This window comes from Lagopus leucura, unplaced genomic scaffold (genome assembly GCF_019238085.1).
Source record: "Lagopus leucura isolate 7727_CA_CO unplaced genomic scaffold, USGS_WTPT01 Super-Scaffold_100157, whole genome shotgun sequence".
Lineage (NCBI taxonomy): Eukaryota > Metazoa > Chordata > Aves > Galliformes > Phasianidae > Lagopus > Lagopus leucura.
In genome coordinates, this window is record NW_024962334.1 from 17,304,724 (window position 1) to 17,322,827 (window position 18,104).

Sequence of the window (18,104 nt, forward strand, 5' to 3'; positions counted from 1 at the left end):
GGCCAATCCTGACCCGAGCCATTCTACAATCTATAAAAAGCCATAACTCATCTTCATTTACAATGTATTGCAAACTGGGCGTGAAAATCCTAGGAAAGACTTAAGCAGGGCACAGCATCTGCCAGAAGCATGGATTAAGGAAAAATGAGACTGATACTAAACTAAATGTCTAAAATTCCAGAAGACTAGGATTAGGAGTTTGATCATTAGTTGATGACTTTAAAGTGTAGCAAGAAATGAGCATATAAGAGACTTCTTGAAGAACAACGTAGTTGTTAACAGCAGCTTTTCTTGTGCTCATGTGCATCTATAAAAATGATGCCTGTATTGCGTTTGATATTATTCCAGTTATTACAGACTTAAAAAAAACAAAAACAAAAACAAAAAAAAACTTACAGCCACAATTTATTTTTAGGGTCAAGTTGTGGTATTGCCAATCAGGAGCAAGGTTTTGGGGTAATGACAGAAGGTTTCATGAAAGCATTTAGGTTAGTGCTGAGTAAGAAGGCAAATGTCAAGAGGCATTAATGTTAACCGAATGTTAAAAACTGCTTGGAGAGGAATAGAGTGTGATACAGCAACCATACACTGCTTTATACTACTATATAAGTCATGATTTGGCAGCACCTTTTTTCATAGGGTTATGTTAACACTGAAAATGTCCAGAGAATAGTAATGGGGATGATCAACCATACAGACAGCTTCCATATTAGGAAGACTTTATGTGGTGTGTATTTCAGCCTGGGAAAAAGAAAAGTTGCAGGTAACAGAATAGGTAGAGGTCTCCTAAATCATAGGAGATACTTGAATAGGGGTTAACTTTTTGCCTTCTTTGGCAGTATAAGATTTGAGAGGCTTCAAATGTGACTGCTCAAGGGCCAGGTACAAAATGGAAAAAAAAAAAAAAAAAAAAAAAAAAAGTAATTCAGGTCATACATCACACAGCAGGAAGGAAATTGGTAGAATACATTTCTGAAGAATGCCGTGGTTTCAAAAAGGCTAGGGTTCAAGGAGAAACTGGAAAAGATACTGTGATTTTCTCTATCTTTTCTATATCTATGCAACTATAGAAGCATTTTATTCAGATTAGCCATGTGTTTCTAAAGTGAGCCCTGTGATCCTCCCCACATACTATATCTTACTTTGCATCACACATTGCTTTCAGTAGAAACTAAACCTGATGATGTGCTGAGGAAATACATAAAATATCTAGGGCAAGTATCCTGCATGCTTGCCCTGATATTGCTGTGCTTGAGCTGTCCCATATAGCCACACTGGGGATAGCTTTCTGAGAGTAAGTAGACTCTTGATCTGAATCAGTTCGGCTCAGACAGCCAGCGAGAAACTCTCTGTGACTCAAGGATATTGTAATGCAGTCATGCATAATGCCCTCTGCACCTCTTAGTTTGCTCTTGGTGGACACAAGTTTGCCTCAAACTATGATGAGGACAGCATCTGATAATGAGAACCAGTGATGGCAATAACTGAACAGTGGGACACAGCAGAGGAGTGTCTTCTAGCATGGCCACTTGGAAGTGTTAGAGCCCTGGAAGGTAGTACATCGTTTGCCTGAATTCTAGCAGTGATGCCTTTCTCCCCCAAGCTGGAGGTACAGCTGGCCAGTAGATTAAGGCATCAACCAGTGAAAGCCATCTGGTGAGTCAGGAGATGCTGTAATGCTGCGTACCGTGTCTGTGTGAGGGCTAACATGAAGAGTCTCTAGTTCCAGGTGTAAGATTTGGTAGGTCTATGTGCAACTTCAGAAACTAGCTGGTAACGTGTACACAACTTGTTGGTGTGATCAGATTGTTCTCTGCTGTAATCTGAAATGTGGGTGCTGGCTATTCCCTGGCAATTCTGTCCTCCTGAGGTCAGTAGCCTCGTTTAGTGACACAATGAATATATTACTTACCAATGTGTAAATGGAGAAATAGAGTAGAGAAAAAAGCATGCTGAAGGATAATGAGGCATTGCAGAACTCTTGGACAGTTTGGAACCCAGATAGAGATAGAGCAGTGCTGGCCACTTTTTTGTTCCCCTGAGCTTTAAGTAACTGGCTGTTTCCTGCCCCATGCTTTCTGAGAGATAATAGGAATTGGTAAGTAAGGTCATGAAATGATGAAGAAATACTGGAAGCCAAGGGAATCTGTAGGTGCTTGTCCAGTGTCCTAACCAGAAAATCAGGTTGTCCCTCAGTTAAACTCCCTTGAAATCCACCTTTATTTACAGTGAGCATGGAATAAGAAAGGGGCAGAGGATGGGACTGTAAAATGGGAGATACAGAAAATGGGAAAGACTGTCCAGTACTGACAGGAGATGCCCTGATGCTTTTTAAATATTATTGGTAGATCAAAATGTTACCGCAGAGATAGTTTTGGAGCAATGGATTGCCTCATTAATGTAGAATTTCATATTTTTTGATACAGGTTTTACTGTGGCCTAGACTAACCTTTTCCATTTGTCTTTTTCGTTAATACCAAGGCAGCAGTGGAAGCACTGATGGGCAGCGTGACATAAATGTATATAATGGATCCTTACTTAAAGTTTGTATCAGATGGGATGTCTGGGAGAGCTATAGACTTGTTCAGGTGTGGTCTGAACTGTGCAAATGTATTGTGCTGTGTCCCAATTAGGAATAAGAAACAAAGAAATGAAAAGAATCCCAGCCGCAACAAAAGAAAGCTGTTCATCGTAAAAAGACATACAGCATGTACTGATGCTCTCAGTAATAAAATGAAATCTAGAGAACCTTTCTCAATGAAAAGATAAAGTTTTGCTGTTTAGTCATAAAGGCAAAAGAGAGGGGCTGGCACACCTCTTAGTGGGGAATGTGCTGCCTTTTTAATTGCTAAGGCTAGAAGAGAAAACAAGCTGAACAATGTGATGCGCTGGTTATGTGTGTAAAATGTCAGTCTGTAGAGGATGTAAAGCTTGCAGCTGTCACAGTATGTGGTCCCGCCAAGCAGCAGACAGGATGTAATAGCTCTGAGTGATTTAACTCTTTCTCCTCGAGCAAAGTTGAGCTGTCGCATCCTCTGTGAATGACCAGAGGAGTTCTAATGACAAAATGCTCCTCTCATTCCTATCACTTTAACTCTAAAAATGTCAGGACACGTTATTTCCACAGCAGTCTCTGAGATCTGGCACTACAACTTACATGATGGTTTTAATTCTGCTTGCCTAGGCAAATGTGGGTAGGCAGCTCTGATTAATCAAAGCTTGTGTGATTTCGCCCTCCCCACCTCTAATCTGTCTCCTTCTCTTAGCCATTAGCCAAGACAGAACAGCTAGTAGTGTCTTTCAAGTTGAGTGCCACAATGTTTATTTTAGATTTCTATATTGTTCCTCTTTGGAAATCTTGTTTATTCTGAAAATACTGTCCTTAATTTACAATATTTTGTCATTGAAAATCCTCAGCTAGTGATTCATCGCTTTCTTCTTTTGTGCTATTACCGTATCTTTGGTACACTAGCATGAATTAAAATCTCAAATGCATCACAGTGTTGCCATTTCCCTGGCAAAACTGAATGGGGTCAGTGTCTGCTGTAGACACGATAAACCGTTTACAGTGTGACATATCAAAAGATTTAAGAATGATCTCTGTTAAGCCTGTGTTGCAAGTTGCCTTAATGTAAGCCTTTGGAAAAATTCTCTGGAAATGAAGATTTGATTTGACTGTAGATTTGATTTAGGTCATGTCAGTTAAGCTACATTTTATTGTCTTTAGCCATAGGAGAAAGGCATGGCTGGGTCAGAAAAAAAGCTGATGGCGATTGGTATGAAATGCAGTTCTGAGAGTGACTCTTTACCATCCAAATATTTTTGCCCGGATAGAGTATTTCAGGATTTTGCCCCTCATTGCTGTATAAGTAAAGCTAAACAAAACCTTCAGGAGCCTGTTAACTTTAACAGGTTTTTGTAGCTGTTGTTTCTTTTATCTAAGATACAAAGGCAGCATAAATATCTCTGTATTTGCCTACTGAACTCAATAGATGTACCTTATATAGGATTAAAAAAGCACAGGCAAATCTTTCTTTGGTTTTGTTGATAAATTTAGCAATACTTTGTTGTAGCGCTGGAAGTACTAAAGTTTGGCAAAGCCAACATTTCTTCCCAATGAGTAAAGGACACTTGAATTAAGCAGGCAGAAAAGCACAGGATTTATAACAATCTCAATATTGAAAAAGTCACATACTGTCTGGCATGGTTTGCTTCGGTTTGTGGCAGGATCACAGATAAGAATTAGTTCTCTACTCACCCATAGAAACAAACATAGAAAAAAAAAAAAAAAGAGAATACCAGATCTGAACTTTCAAGAACAAACTGAAAAGAAGCATTTCAGATGTGTTGGTTTTTTTTTTATTTATTTTTTTTTTACACTTTGCAAAGAGTCACAAAGGGCACAAGTCTTTTTCACAGCAGGTCACCTTTGGCCAGGCAGTAAGGACTTGGCTTATGTACCTCTTTGACCCTGAGCAGCTGCTGGGTGGCCACAGGATGATGCCCTGGCATTTTGAGTATCACAGGAGACAGCAGCTGGGACGCCATCAATTGCACGTGCTACCCTGCATGTTAGTGAAACCCTGCGTGTTTTGGAGGTCTCCTTTCTTGTTGACTTGAACCTGTTGCCATAGAGCATCTGTTTTTCAGATGTGCTTCTTGTTTGGAAGTAGATTTTTCATTTCAGAATGGTAAAGTAGTGCACAGAGCTTATTTGGAACAGGCTGAGAGTAACTTAGAACTGAAGGATGTTACACTGGGGAAACTGTGTGCAAAAGCTTTAGCTGTGTGTGGTAAGGCACCCTGGGTTATACCAGTTCTCAGAGAGTGTTTAGCTGTTACTGTTGTTCCAAGAACAGTTTGTAGATAGATGGTTAAATTGGCACTCACCTGAAGGTACAGCATGGAAATGTTGCAGGAATTATGAGACTAAAAATGCCAGAGTTATGTAAGAAAATGTACTGATGGATTGCTAGATAATAGTTATTTCTTCTGCTCCGTGGCCAATGTGGAATTGTGCTGTCATGTGCATGTCCCCTATGCTTTATTAAGTTCAGCAGATTTCCTAAGATGTTTCCACGCTTCCTATGAGGAGAACCCTTTCCATTCTAATGTAATACATTCACCTTGACGAGCTTTTGCTACCTGTCCTCTGCTTCTATAAATGCAAAACTCTGTTGCTATTCAACTGTGCTTCTGTCTTACGGGTGCAGGCATTACTGGAAATACTCAAACATTTTAACAGTTTATGCTTGCACCAGAAAGTAGGGTTTGCCTCACTGAAGTCACTGAGAGAAGTGGACTTAACAGACAGAGGAAGCTTTTTAGTTGTTGATTATTTTGCTTTACACTGTATGTGGACATGGATGTGAATGCTACTCAGCAGCATATATGTGTATGGACATTGAGAATGGATACATTTGAATCTCAGGAAAAACTGTCTTCACAGGATTCCCCCAGTTTAGTGCTGCAGATTTGTATATTCTCAAAAATACTTCACAGTCCATTAATTCACATATAATAAGAAATTTTATTAAGAAATACGTTCAATTTATCTGATATAATGAGCAAAAGGCTGTCTTGTTCTGTTTTTCTGTTTGCCCACACTGCTCTGCTGTAAAGCTTCTCATGCATGTCTGCTGACAAGGCTCTGTATTATATTACAGGCTGAGATTTAGGAGAAGCTCAATGCTGAAGGAACGTGGTGCAATTTTTTTGCTGCAGCGCTTGTGTGAAACTTCTCTTTTGCTTACAGTAGATAGTTTTAATGGATCGATAGTGTTACATTATTAAGAGAAAGTGTTTTATGGAATAAGTTTAAAACAGGAATGGACAAATCATTTCAAACTTTAGAGCATGGGCTTGGTCTCTTTTTCTTCTGTATTACTGCAGCCATCAAACATTTGCAGCATTCTTGTACCAGGTCATTCTCAGACAGCCCATATATTTGATTTCTCTCATTTTATTTTCTCTCTTTTTCACAAGGTGCCAGTGTTGCCTTCACCACGTCCTCTTTCTCCCTCCAGTGAAATAGGAAAAGCTGCAACTTTGGCAGTGGTGGAGGCTGGTAGTCTGCTGCCCAGGGTGCATGCTGCCTTTTCTATGGGCTCTCTCCAGTGTTTGTGTAGGGAGCTGGGCAGGAGCACACTGCATGTTTTCTCCCATAAACAATAGCTTGAGCCTACTTAAAAGCTGCTGTGTTTTTTACTTTCCATCCTCTTTGCCATCTGTCCGTAGGCCTTAGCATGTGGTCTGTTAGGATTTGCTTGTAAAGGTTTTATTAAGATTAATTTAATGGGATTTTCAGTCTTCCACTCTTCAATCCACATTGGAAAAAAATATTAAACAGTGACAATCCATAGCTGCCCTGTGAGTAAATCACATTCACTTAACCCAGGAAAGAATGATTTCTTTCCGTCTCACAAGAGCTTAGTAGCTGCTGTGTTTATTCTCTTGCTGTGGTTAAAATTGCCACAGTAAAGGGGGAAAAGAAAAGAAAAACAGTTAATGCAGTTGTTTGCGTGGCTTGCCCTAGATATTATCTTTATCATTTTTTAATCATACTTTTTAGTCCTTTCTAATGAGAAGAAGCTGCTGTGAAAGCAAGAAAAGACTGAAAACAAATAATACAACTACAGAAAAAATGAATTCTTTTCATGTGGTGTAAGTCAAGGGAAAAGCCTCACTCACTGTGCTCTGGCTTCTTGACACTCCAGGTGTGATCAGAGATGATTTACCATCCAGAGCAGGGTGGGAAACAAGTTAATTAAAATTTTCCACCTTCACACTGAATGAAACATCTCCCAGTTTGAGACACATTATGTGAACACTCTTGTTCACCAGAGCTCTGGCATGTACCTTCTCTTCCTATTGGTTCTCAAATTCAGATCTGTTAGCTAGAAAGAGCATTGAAATTTTCTCTTAAGAAATTGAAATTATATTTCCATTGTTGCAAATAAAAGTAAATCTTAAAATAACGTTATTGCTTATAAAATATAAAATAAATATGAAATTCTGCTTTTTCTCTGTACCCAGCCCCCGGTGTATTGTTTATTTGGGTGCGTTTTTGCCTATGGAAGCATTTTAGGTGACACTGATTCTTTGTGCTCTCTCCTAAAGACCTGTAAGACTGTGGCTTCTGCTTGTGGTCAGTTTCCAGTCCTGGGATAGGACTGCAGATGATGATTCAGGAGAGGGAGGATATTTCGTTTATGTGGTGTTAAGGCTGCTATTATCTGTATTTGCAAATGGGGAGCTAGCAGCCCATGTGAATTCTGCATGTTGGTTTAGGAGAGCGTCCTTTCTCTTGTCTGTTGCCTTACAACAACCAGTTGTTGGCATTTATTCCCCTGAGGAGCTGTGTGGTGCCCAATGGTACCAAGGTCTTGCTCAGAGCAGTTGGATCTGGGAGAGGTGTCCCTTAAGGTATGTTCCCTTCCTGGTCTGAAGAAGGAACTGAAGAAGCCCAGTCTGACTTTTGGGATTGTTTAGTCTGGAGAAGAAGAGGCTCAGGGAAGACGTTATTGCTCTTGACAGTTACCTGAAAGGAGATTGTAGCAAGGTGGGGGTCAGCCTCTTCTCCTGGATAACTAGTGATAGGATGAGAGATGATGGCCTTAAGTTGTACCAGAGAAAGTTCAGGTTGGATATTAGGAAGAATTTCTTCTCAGAAGGAGTGGTGCATTGGCACAGGCTGCCCAGGGAGGTGATAGAGTCACTGTCCCTGGAGGTGTTCAAGAACCGTGGGGATGTGGCACTGAGGGACAAAGTTAGTGGGCATGGAGGGGCTGGGTTGGTGGTTGGACTCGATGGTCTTGGTGGTGTTTTCCAACCCTAATAGTTTGATGATTCTGTGATCTATGACATGCAGGTTCTGCTGTCAGCACCAGCCTGTGCAAGAATGAATAGATACCTTCTAACAATGATACAATACTCTTTCAACAGATCTTTTATGTTTTCCAGACTTTCTTTTTCTCTTCCTGAAGTTGAACTGACGTTAATCTTAAATCTAATTTCCGGTAACTTTACACTTTTGAGTGTGATTTATCCTCTCTTTCTGCTTCTGCTGCTTGGGGATTAAGAAGCACAGCATCATCTCTGCAGGTGGTGCTTAACTCTGACAGGTCAGATGGGTCCCGGCCTCCTTTTGCCTTGTGGGGACAGCACTGTGACAGTGGGGGCAGTGCAGCCTCACACTCCAGGTTCTGCAGCAGCCAGGCAAGCTGTGCTCTGTGTGTTACCAATGTCCCTCCTCATTGCTGTTATCCTGTTGATTTTTGACATGTCTGTGTGTGGGTCCTTATGCAAGGAGAAAGGTCTCCTCAGTGTTCTCTGACCTTAGGCAATGAATTCAAAATAGGAATGCTGTTTGTAGCATGGGAGGTTGCTTGGGACTCAAACAAGGTCTGCTGCACCGGTGTTTCCTGACCCACTGGTCTAATGCTTTCCACATGAGTGATCTCCCTCTGGTTTGTCATCTACAAATGCCTTGAGAGAGGGAATGTTTTGGTCAGATCTTGTGTCCCTCCTGGTGTCCGGAGGAGGGCTGGCAGTGGTGATGTGCTGGCCTCGTTCCTGGTGCTTGTGTTTTCATCATTTTTGGAAAACATTGTTGACCTGCCTGATGAAGCCCAGTGTGTGATCGATCTCTTTCCTTGAGAGGTTAGATGCTAAAGGCATCTGGACATGTCATCCTTTCTGTATTACTCTTGCAAACACTATTTTGATAACTTGGAAGCAGCAGGAGACGCCCATCTTACAGTGGGGACAGAGAGTGGGAAGGGCAAGGAGGAGAAAGAGAGTGTAGGGAGGCACCAAACTGCCCTCAGTCCCAGCTGGGGATCAGTCCTGATTGCTTTGGGGGAAATCAGTAATTAGCAATTCTGTGTGTATTCCAGATACATGCTGGTGCTGCAAAGCAGCTGTGTGTGTAAAAAGGCCCTGAAAGTCTCTGTACAGAAATCAGAGCAGCATGAGCCAAGTGTTCTCTTACAGCTACTTTCTAGTGCAGAATTTTCAAATACTCTCTTTTTTAAGCAGGAGTGATAGAGTTTCTTGGGCTATTTGCAGTCAAGATGAGATTTGAATAGGCAGAGTCAGGCAGTCATTCAGTTATGAAGATATCAAGTGACCTTTATTACAGTCATTAGAAGAAAGGAATAGTTGAAGTTGGAAATCACTAAGGTAATTTGAAGTACTACAGGAGGATTTGGATTAGTTCTGACCAGATGACTATTATTACAGAATAAATGGACTTTTTGGAGCAGGCCTGAGGAAAATAGAGAAAATTATTTTGCTGAGAATTGGTGATTAAAACTACTAGTGTGCACATTAAACCAATCTAAGTGTCTGAGCTTTCTGGCACATCTGATTGTTATTCCAATGGAATACAGCTGTATTTGTAGAGGCTAGTAGTTATCATTTCTGTGTTTTGTATTTATTAAGATGAAAAACAAGTAAATATGCTCTACCATCTATTCTCAAGTTAGTGGAAGTCTTGGCAATGGGACACTGGAGCAGTCTTTGTTGAAATCACCAGTAGTTCTTTATGTGTGAATTACAGGTTTTGCCATCTATTGGAAAGAGCATTAGCAAGGCTGTCTTCTGTATATCTGAAAGGCGGCATTTTTGGTCTTGCCCACAGATCTTCTGATTCAAAACAAGGAGGCAGTGTGTACTCATGAGTATCTCTGTGATTCTGTAATACAAGGAACAGACTTGTACTTAGGTTTTTTTGTTGTTGTTGCCCATTTTGCTCTTGATCCATCATTGTAGAGCTGCTCAGTTGGTTTGGTGCAGCCTAAATAAGTGCAGAATCTGGGCAAAGCATTGTTGTCATGTTGACAGTGTTTGTTTGGAAGAGGATACTTGATAAAATGCAATGAGTTTGTCCTGTTCAGATCTGGAATTGTTTGAAGCATGGGTGGTTTAGGCAGTATAAAAAATCAACAACTACATAATCACAGGTGTTTATCATTCTAAGCAAAGTCATTTAACAGGTTAGGATGAACTGGTGGTCATTCCTGCACATCATGTTTTCCTTGGCCAGCTGGACATACAGAATGATTCACTTCACCACAAAAACCCTCTCCTCCTTCCAGAAAAGCTGTAAGTCAAAATGAATGTCACGCTGCAAGAGCTGATGCTGACTGCTGATTTTTCTCTCCTAGGGAGTGGAAGTGCAGACAGATTATGTTCCACTGCTGAATTCCCTTGCCATGTACGGCTGGCAGCTGACGTGCGTCCTTCCTACTCCGATTGTGAAGACAAACAGGTAGGGAGGGTGAGCACTGCTTTTCAGCCACTGTCTGTGCACCACAGGCAATTCTCTGCACAGTTAGCATAGATTTTCTTGCCCATGTTCAGTGCATTTGCAAACCCTCCTGCAGCTGTTCTCTGGGTTTTCTGAGTACCACAAGCCACGTTAGACAGGAAGCATGTGTCTGGTGGGCAAAAGAATGCAAAATGGCTCTGTGGTTTCTGCATGTATTTTCTGATTACCATCTCTGTCTTTGTGTTAAAAATAAATAAATAAATGCCTGCTCTGGTTCTCTCACTTAGTAGCTCCACTTGGAGCAAAAGCAAAACCCATGATAATATTTGGAGTGAGATGTTGCCCATTTGAAGCAAATTAATTTCATTCTTAATTACTGTCTGTCTGACGCTGATGGTACACACAGTCTAGCTGAGCAGAACCATATCCAATTATTGTGTCATTACTCTGGTAGCCTTGTTTGCATATGTAGTCATTGTGTGGGGTCTGCTTTGCTATTATTAATGTTCAGAGATTTTAGACATAAATGCATGTCACTTAAAAATGCTCTTTCTAATGGTGGTGAAGAAACAGTCACCCCACTTGCTTATCATGAAGATGGAGCATTCTGGATTTATGCTTGTCAGGAATATATTTATATATAAAGCAGTGTAATTAGTCATGAATTTTTTTTTTTAGCTGAAGAAAGAGAAAATATGCCCAGCTCCTTTAGAGAGCTAGATGAAGACTGTTCCTACACATAAAAGCCTAAAAAGTAAAGGCCATCTGTGCCGGTATATTAAAGCCTTTCATGTGCATTTAAATATAGGAACAAATGGAAAATCATAATTACGATATGTAAGCCTTGTTCTTTAAGGGTGTGTATATAGATATTGTTTTCTCTTCTGGTTTTCTGTATTCCTTTTATAACTCCAGTAACACAGGCCAGGATGGCAGTGCAGAAACATTTGCTTGTACTTCCTGCCTCACTACATACCTGTGGGGCACACACAGCCCCATCAGGGCTATGCACATGCACCATAGATTTCTTGCTTTTTCTTCAAAACAATTTCTTTTTACACTCTAATTCTAAAACATTCAGCTAAAGCATGTCACAGTAACAGTCTCTATCAGGGTAATCAGTTGATCATTTTTCCCCCAAAATGCCAGGATGCTTCGAGACTCTGGGGTCAAGCAATGTTTAGGTCATTCTTCATTTTGTTCTTCTTTGACCTGCAAAAATAAATGACCGAGATGGATTTTTGCTTTGAGTGATGCTGCATGTGAATTTAATTCATTCTCAGGAGTGTGCATTTGTTTCTTTTCAGGGAAGGGAATTTATCTACAAAGCAAATTGTATTTCTTCAGAGACCTTCTTTGCCCCAGAAAGCAAAGAAAAAAGAATCTAAGGTAAATAAACCCAGGTTCCTGGTTTCTTCGTTTTTTTTTGTTGGCAAAATTTTAATATTGCAATTGATTTCCCAAAGAAGTAAACGTGGCTTATTGAATGTCTCTGTCATAAAGTGGCCTGGTAAATGAAACAAGACACAAGGAATTGAACTGTTTGAACGAAAGGAGATGCTCAGATGATGTCAGAGCTCTTCTGCTGGATTCATGGCAGCAGAAGAAGTGTAGAATTCTCTTTACAGCTTTGCCATAAACCTGCACATGTGACCTAAAAATCTCTGCCCACATTCACTGTCTGCAAAGAGAAACTGGTACTCATTGTTGTCTCTTACCTTGTTTCTATCTAGTGCTGTAATGTTAATAAATTCTGCTAGAATTTAAGCATAAAGCCCCCTGAATCCAGCTATATTATCTGAGAACACAGCTGACAGCTAATAATGTACGTATGTGGATACATATTCCCGTTTCCCTTTTTAAAAGCACAACAGTGGAAACCCCCACCCAGCTGTGTCATGCTGTACTGCTGAAGGGGAAATACTGGCACTGGGCAAGTGGCTGACCTTCCTCTTGTGTAGGAATTTGCCTTGCCCTTTCTGTGTGTAGGGGAAGCATCAGCAAGGGTGATGGGTGAAGTACTGAAAATCTCCCTGAGACCACGTGATGAGAAAGTTGCTCATACAGCCTCATTTTTATTCTGTTTTACTCTTTGCAATTGCTGGGTGCTGGCTGGACTAATGTCATCAGCAGGACTGCTGTGCTCACAGCTGAGCTACGGTAGGATATGGGAAATGCTAAGTAGAGCTGAGCACTGAGAACATTGTAGCTAGTGTTAGGGAACTGCAAATCTAGAAAGCCCTCACTGGATTGGAGCCGGCTTTGTGAGAGTCACCTTTTAAATACAGCAGAGAACAGGAAGGAGTTCAAGCTGACCAAAGCAGGAGAAAGCTGCTGGGAGCATGTCTGTTGTTCAGGATTTACCCTTTCTTATTAGTGAAGCCAGAGCCTAGTTATTCTGTGATGGTGCTACAAAGCCCTTCTTTCTTATTCCTTCTCTTTGTTTTCAAGTGATTAAAGTTGGGGTGATGTGCCCACATTCAGTTATTTTTTTGGTGGGTGACTGTAAGCAATTGTATGTCTTCAAACAGAGAAGCAGTATGATACTGATTTCTTGTACTGTAATAACAAATGCATACCATCCAGATGACTCAATGATTTGTTTACATTTTTTTCATCTGGGGATATAAAAACTTATTTAACAATGTCTGGTTGACAAAACAAAGGGTTTACTTGTTGGCAATGTTAAATATACAGACATACTCAGGGGCAAAAATTACTAATGCATTTTCAGACCGAAGGCCAAGAAAAATGGGGTGCATTGGTTATGATCATATAGACATCTGTAAGACTCGCTCAGCCTCTCTGAACAGCTGTTGGGAGCCACTTCAAAGCTGCTGAACCGAGCATTTGGTGAAGCTGCTGAACGTTCTGCCATCCAACATCACAGACTTGCTGGGGATTTTTAACTTAGGATATGGCATGTCTGAAGTGTTTGTAGGTGGCTGCTACTTGGAAGGATATCTGCTGATTAGGTAGAAGGACACTGCAGTGCTGGAAGCTGGTCCGTCCCATCTGTGCTCACCAGCTGGGTGCTGCTCAGTTTAACTTGAACAGAAAAGGAAGCAGGCAAGAAGTGGTCAAACTTCTCTTCAGTAAGACAGTGCAAAATTGAGTCAGTGACAATCAAGTTCATTCACTTCATACAAAAGTGGTGCTCATTTCAGCAGAAACTGGCTGTGTACCTTTTTCTGAAATATAATATATATATACCAGAGTAGACATGCATACATCTCCTGCAAATTCAGAATAAACTATATTGTGTTCAGGGCCCCGATCTTGCTTCTGTCCAAGAGAGCGCCAGGTTAGAAAGGAGCTGTGAGTGTGCAGCCCTGCTGCAAATCAAAGAGAAAATCAGGTGCCTGTGAGAATTGTGAACAGTTGAGCTCTAAAACTGAAATGTTATCTTTCATTTAAATACCATTACAGTTTAGAGAAGGGAAGGAAAGCCTCCCCTGCAAAAAAACAGTAAGTTTTGAATCACTTTTTGCTTAAGGAATAAATAGCTAAATCAAAAATTTATGAATGCGACTCTGTGTCTTAACCGACTTTGACACAGCCATGGTCATGGTGGAGAAAATGGCTTTTGTATTTATGGCACACGAGAAGTAGTGAGAACTGCCTGCTAGCCTGTCCCCAAGTCTGCACCATCCTGGATCCTTCTGTGGTACATCCATGTACTCAGGGAGCTGCTGTGGGTTGACTCAGCACTGCTGTGGGACCAGATCTGACGTTCCTTGGGATGCTCAGCTTATTTTTGATGAATGAAGACGTATATTAATGGTATAGTTGTCAGACCCTGTGTATGTTAGACCTGTCCAGTCAGTATTTCAAGATATTGCCAGTTCTCTCTCTTTTTTTTTTTTTTTTTTTAATAGTGGTCAAAGCAGTTCTTTTGAAATGGTAGCTGTGGCAAGTCTTGTGGCGAGAGCTGTATTGAGGCAGCTTCATGTGCTCTCATCACAAAGCCTTCATACTGTTGTACAATTTAGGGTTTGGGGTATGGTGTTAGTTCTGCTGCTAGCCTGGTGGAAAAAAAATTGGTAGTGCCACATGATTGCTTCCTCTGTGAGCGCTTGTGCAGCTCTCTGGTTGTGCTTTCCACACAGGGCATGCTGTCTGCCAGGCTGCTGTGCTCCTCAGTGGGGAAATGTCTTCTTGAAGGGAGCCCAGCAGGCATGTTACACAGCAGAAGCAGAGCGCGTCACTCTCTCCTGTCTGTGTCTCACAGATACACCTGTGCAGGCTCCAGTGATCTTGAAGCCATCTGATTTAGTCATGCAGTTTCTTCATCTCATGTCTTTTTGACCAAAACTAGCTTTGAATAAAAACTAAGTAAAAAGTATTTCTTCTCAGGAAAGCAGATGTTGGCTTGAGACTGTTACAGGTGGGCTTTAATGTCTGGGTCTTTTATTTGTAGTTTCACTGGAGGTTCTCCAAAGAAGATGTGCACAACAAACCAATGAAGAAATCGAGGAAGACTAAATTAGGTTCTGGGGAGAAGCAGACGGCAGAGAAGCCAGAATTTGAAGTCACAGAGAACACGAGAAACTTAGCAGCACAGCTGTCGGCCGCATCAGGGCCTGGCCCTGAGCAGCAGCTGGATGGCGTCATAGACTTGGGGAATGAAACGGCTGGGGCTGACAGCAGAGGCACCCTCCGTGACGGGGTGTTAGAGGGCACGTGTCCTGCCAGTGCTGAGGCTGGTGACACCGGTGGCAGCAAGGCGCAGACCTGTCCCGACCAGAGCACACCCGACTGCTGCGAGGAGCAGGAGGCAGCGGGGCAGGACTGCACACCCGGGCCTGATGGCTGCCAGGGGATTGGTGGTGCAGCAGCGGACGCGGAGCCTTCTTGTGAGTAAGGCCAATGGCTCAGGGGTTCTGTGAGTTGTTGTATTAGCCACGAGAAAAGAACAGATCTTGCTCATCATCTTCACTAACTCCATTGCTCAGTTCAGCGTTTCTTTGGTATTGCACTTACTTTGCTCCTTAGCATGCCAGTATCTTGATGTTTTAGGTAAGTACAGGGCCTAGGCTTTCTAATGGCAAAATTCCGTTCACTCTGCAGAGTAGGAAAGGCCATCTTCTAGAGGTACAATTGAAATTAAAAATAGGGACAGAAAACAGGCTTGAGCTTTTCTGTGACTGACATGGCACAGTAGGTTTGTATCTAGTGCGGGGCAAACATTCCACTTGGTCAGAATTTATTGTCATGTTTTCTTGTCCATGTATCTTTGCTGGAGAAGTTCTCGTGCCATGTGCTAGTTTGTCATTAAGCTTGTAGTGTCATGAAAATGGTTTTTGAGCTTAAGCAGGCCGAAATCTGAAAGCTTAGGTAAGACGGCCATATCTATATTTGTCTCCAACAGCAGAGTTACCAATGACATTTTCTCCTGAATTTTATTAACTCTTGCAGATCTTCAAGCAATAAGCAAATCATAAACCTGCTTTAGGCATACTGAGTAAACAAAAACTCATGATAAATTTGTGTAAGGCAGATGATCTCAATATAAAATGACATTTCCTATTCTGTTAAGCTTATGTTCTCTTTGCCAATTGATGGTTCACTGGGGTTTCAGAAAATAGGGAAAACAGAGGACAAATTAAGGCAGGTAAGATGTGCTTCTTTCAGTTGCTCTCTTCACTAAGATTGGAATTTGATGTCACCATCTGACCTGCTCACGTCGTTTTGCACCACTTCCTCATTGTTGTAAAATATGCTGTGGGAAAGAACTGATGCAAATAGGGTAGCGGCCTTCGCATGTCACTAAATGATATTACAGAGTACAAATACCTTAATAGAGAGCTTTTTAAAAGAAGTAGTGGTATTTTGGGATTGATACCTCTCAGAATTCTGTTACGCTACCAACATTTTTTGTTTGGGGGAGCTACGTTAAAATACTTACAAGTGAATGTACATGTGTAATATATTCTTCGAGAACTTCAGTGTTCCTAAAAGGTAGGAAGTAGTTGTTACTCTCTTCTTTACCACCTTGGTCCCTGTTTAGAAGTGGTCAAGCAAGCTGGCAGAAGGGTGAGAAATATGTTTTGAACTTCCCTGGTTTTTTTTTGTTCTGTTTTTTTTTTTTTTTTTTATTTTTAACAAGAGCTCAGTTGGCCATTTGTGAGCTTTGTCCCTCAACTAGTTTGTGCCCAATAATTTTCCTGTCTTTGAACCAAAATGCTGTAGAGTGAAAGAACTGTGTCCTGCATCAAATGCACACCTGGCATGGTTAAAAGCGTCTTCTGTGCCTGCAAATCACACAGCTTGCAGACCACTGCAGAGAAGGGAAAAATCATAGCATTTGGCGAATTCATTTATCCGACAATGGCACTCAAGTTGAAACCATTCCATTTCATACACACAAGGCACGGGAGGATTTTTTTTCGCTGACTGAAGAGTATTCATTTTGAATTTGGTGGGTTAACCACAGGACTGTAAGTAACTGGTGATATTTTTCAATTATTTCACTCTGTTTCTCCATAGTAGGCTGAAGTTCCAATAACCTCAAAAATGTGTTATTTCAGTTGTTCCACATACAGACAAGGTCTCTGCTCTGGACAGTTCTAAGTAGCTGTTTGCAACTTTTATTAGCATAAGATATTTCTACTGATGGTTTCTGTCTTAAGGACTAGCTTTATATTAATCTTGTTTAAAAATGTATGGTATTTAATGAACATTTTACTAGTAAAAATGTTGCAATAGATTGAACTTGCCAAATACTTTTGAATAGAAAGTGTCTATCGGATTGCAATTTGACCTTGTTTGCATCCCAACTGCTTACAAAACAAGAGAAATAAAGTTCATGAGGAGGTTTCCTATTTGTGGTAATTGCACAGCTGCTAATTATTTGTCCCCAAAAGGAGGAACTCAGGGTCTCTACACGGTAAAGAAATGAAGCTGCTGATGACTGCCTTAGCACATGTTGCTGAGTGCTGCAGAGCGGGCTGCTTGGTTGTCTGTCAGCAGTCTGGCAGAGCGTGAGGAAGCTCTCTGCTCTAAGTGAAAGCCTGGTACAGAAATTCATTCCTGTAGCTGCTGGAGCGGCTTAAGGTTGGGAAGACTTGACAAGAAATACATGTTTTTCAGTTTAAAAAGGGCAAACGGTTCAAATGGTCATGTAATTATTTCCAGCCTGGGACTCTGACGTGTTCTCAGTCAGTTCAGCAGTCTGGAGCTGTGTGCTCACCATCCCCACGCCCCTGTCTTGAGAAGTGTGAGCTTCCATCACTGTGCAGACACAACACAGATGTGAGGAGTGCTGGCAAAGGCAGCCTGTGGCCACAGCAGGAAGGCTTTGCATCTGCTGCATGTGTTTTCTACCTCACCTTACCAGCCACTTCAGGCTTGAAAAAGCAAGACCACAGTGGTCAAGGAAATGAAAGTAATCAGTCGTCACTGTATTTGAAGCCTGAATAGAGGAGGATGGCCAGGCCAAGGCTTAACTCCCTGAGCAGTGAGGGGCAGTATCCCAGCAGTGGGGAGAAACTGAAGGAACTCAGAGCAGCCACAGCTCTGCAACAGTTTGTCACCCCCAGGTGAAGGAAGAGAATGAAGCCAGGTTCTTTCCTCTCTGTGGAGAGCTGCTGTGTTAAGCTGAACCTGGCAGAATCTCCCAGTGGGAATGCAAACTGCTCTTGCTGTGCCTCTCTTGGAAGGGGACAGCAGCATGCATTGCTGCACACCTCAGCGAGGAGCTGTGTTAAGGAGTGTTCCAGGTGTTGACTGGTGACTGAAGCACTGCAGCACAGGCAGACAGCACTCCACTGGGCTCACCATAAACGCTGCCCTTCTCAGAGCAGCCAGACTCATGGTGTCAGCCAGGCAC

The 18,104-nt window shown here is 41.7% G+C and overlaps 1 protein-coding gene across 1 annotated transcript in view; it reads left to right on the plus strand.

Moving 5' to 3' along the window:
• RFTN1 (raftlin, lipid raft linker 1) overlaps positions 1-17,107 on the plus strand; it is a 94,692-nt gene extending 77,585 nt beyond the window's left edge. The window contains exons 8-10 of the mRNA XM_042888291.1: positions 10,170-10,273; positions 11,581-11,662; positions 14,694-17,107. Of these exons, the coding sequence (XP_042744225.1) occupies positions 10,170-10,273; positions 11,581-11,662; positions 14,694-15,137 (630 nt within the window). The 3' untranslated portion in view covers positions 15,138-17,107. The remainder of the gene's footprint in view (positions 1-10,169; positions 10,274-11,580; positions 11,663-14,693) is intronic.
• Positions 17,108-18,104: the final 997 nt, after the last annotated feature.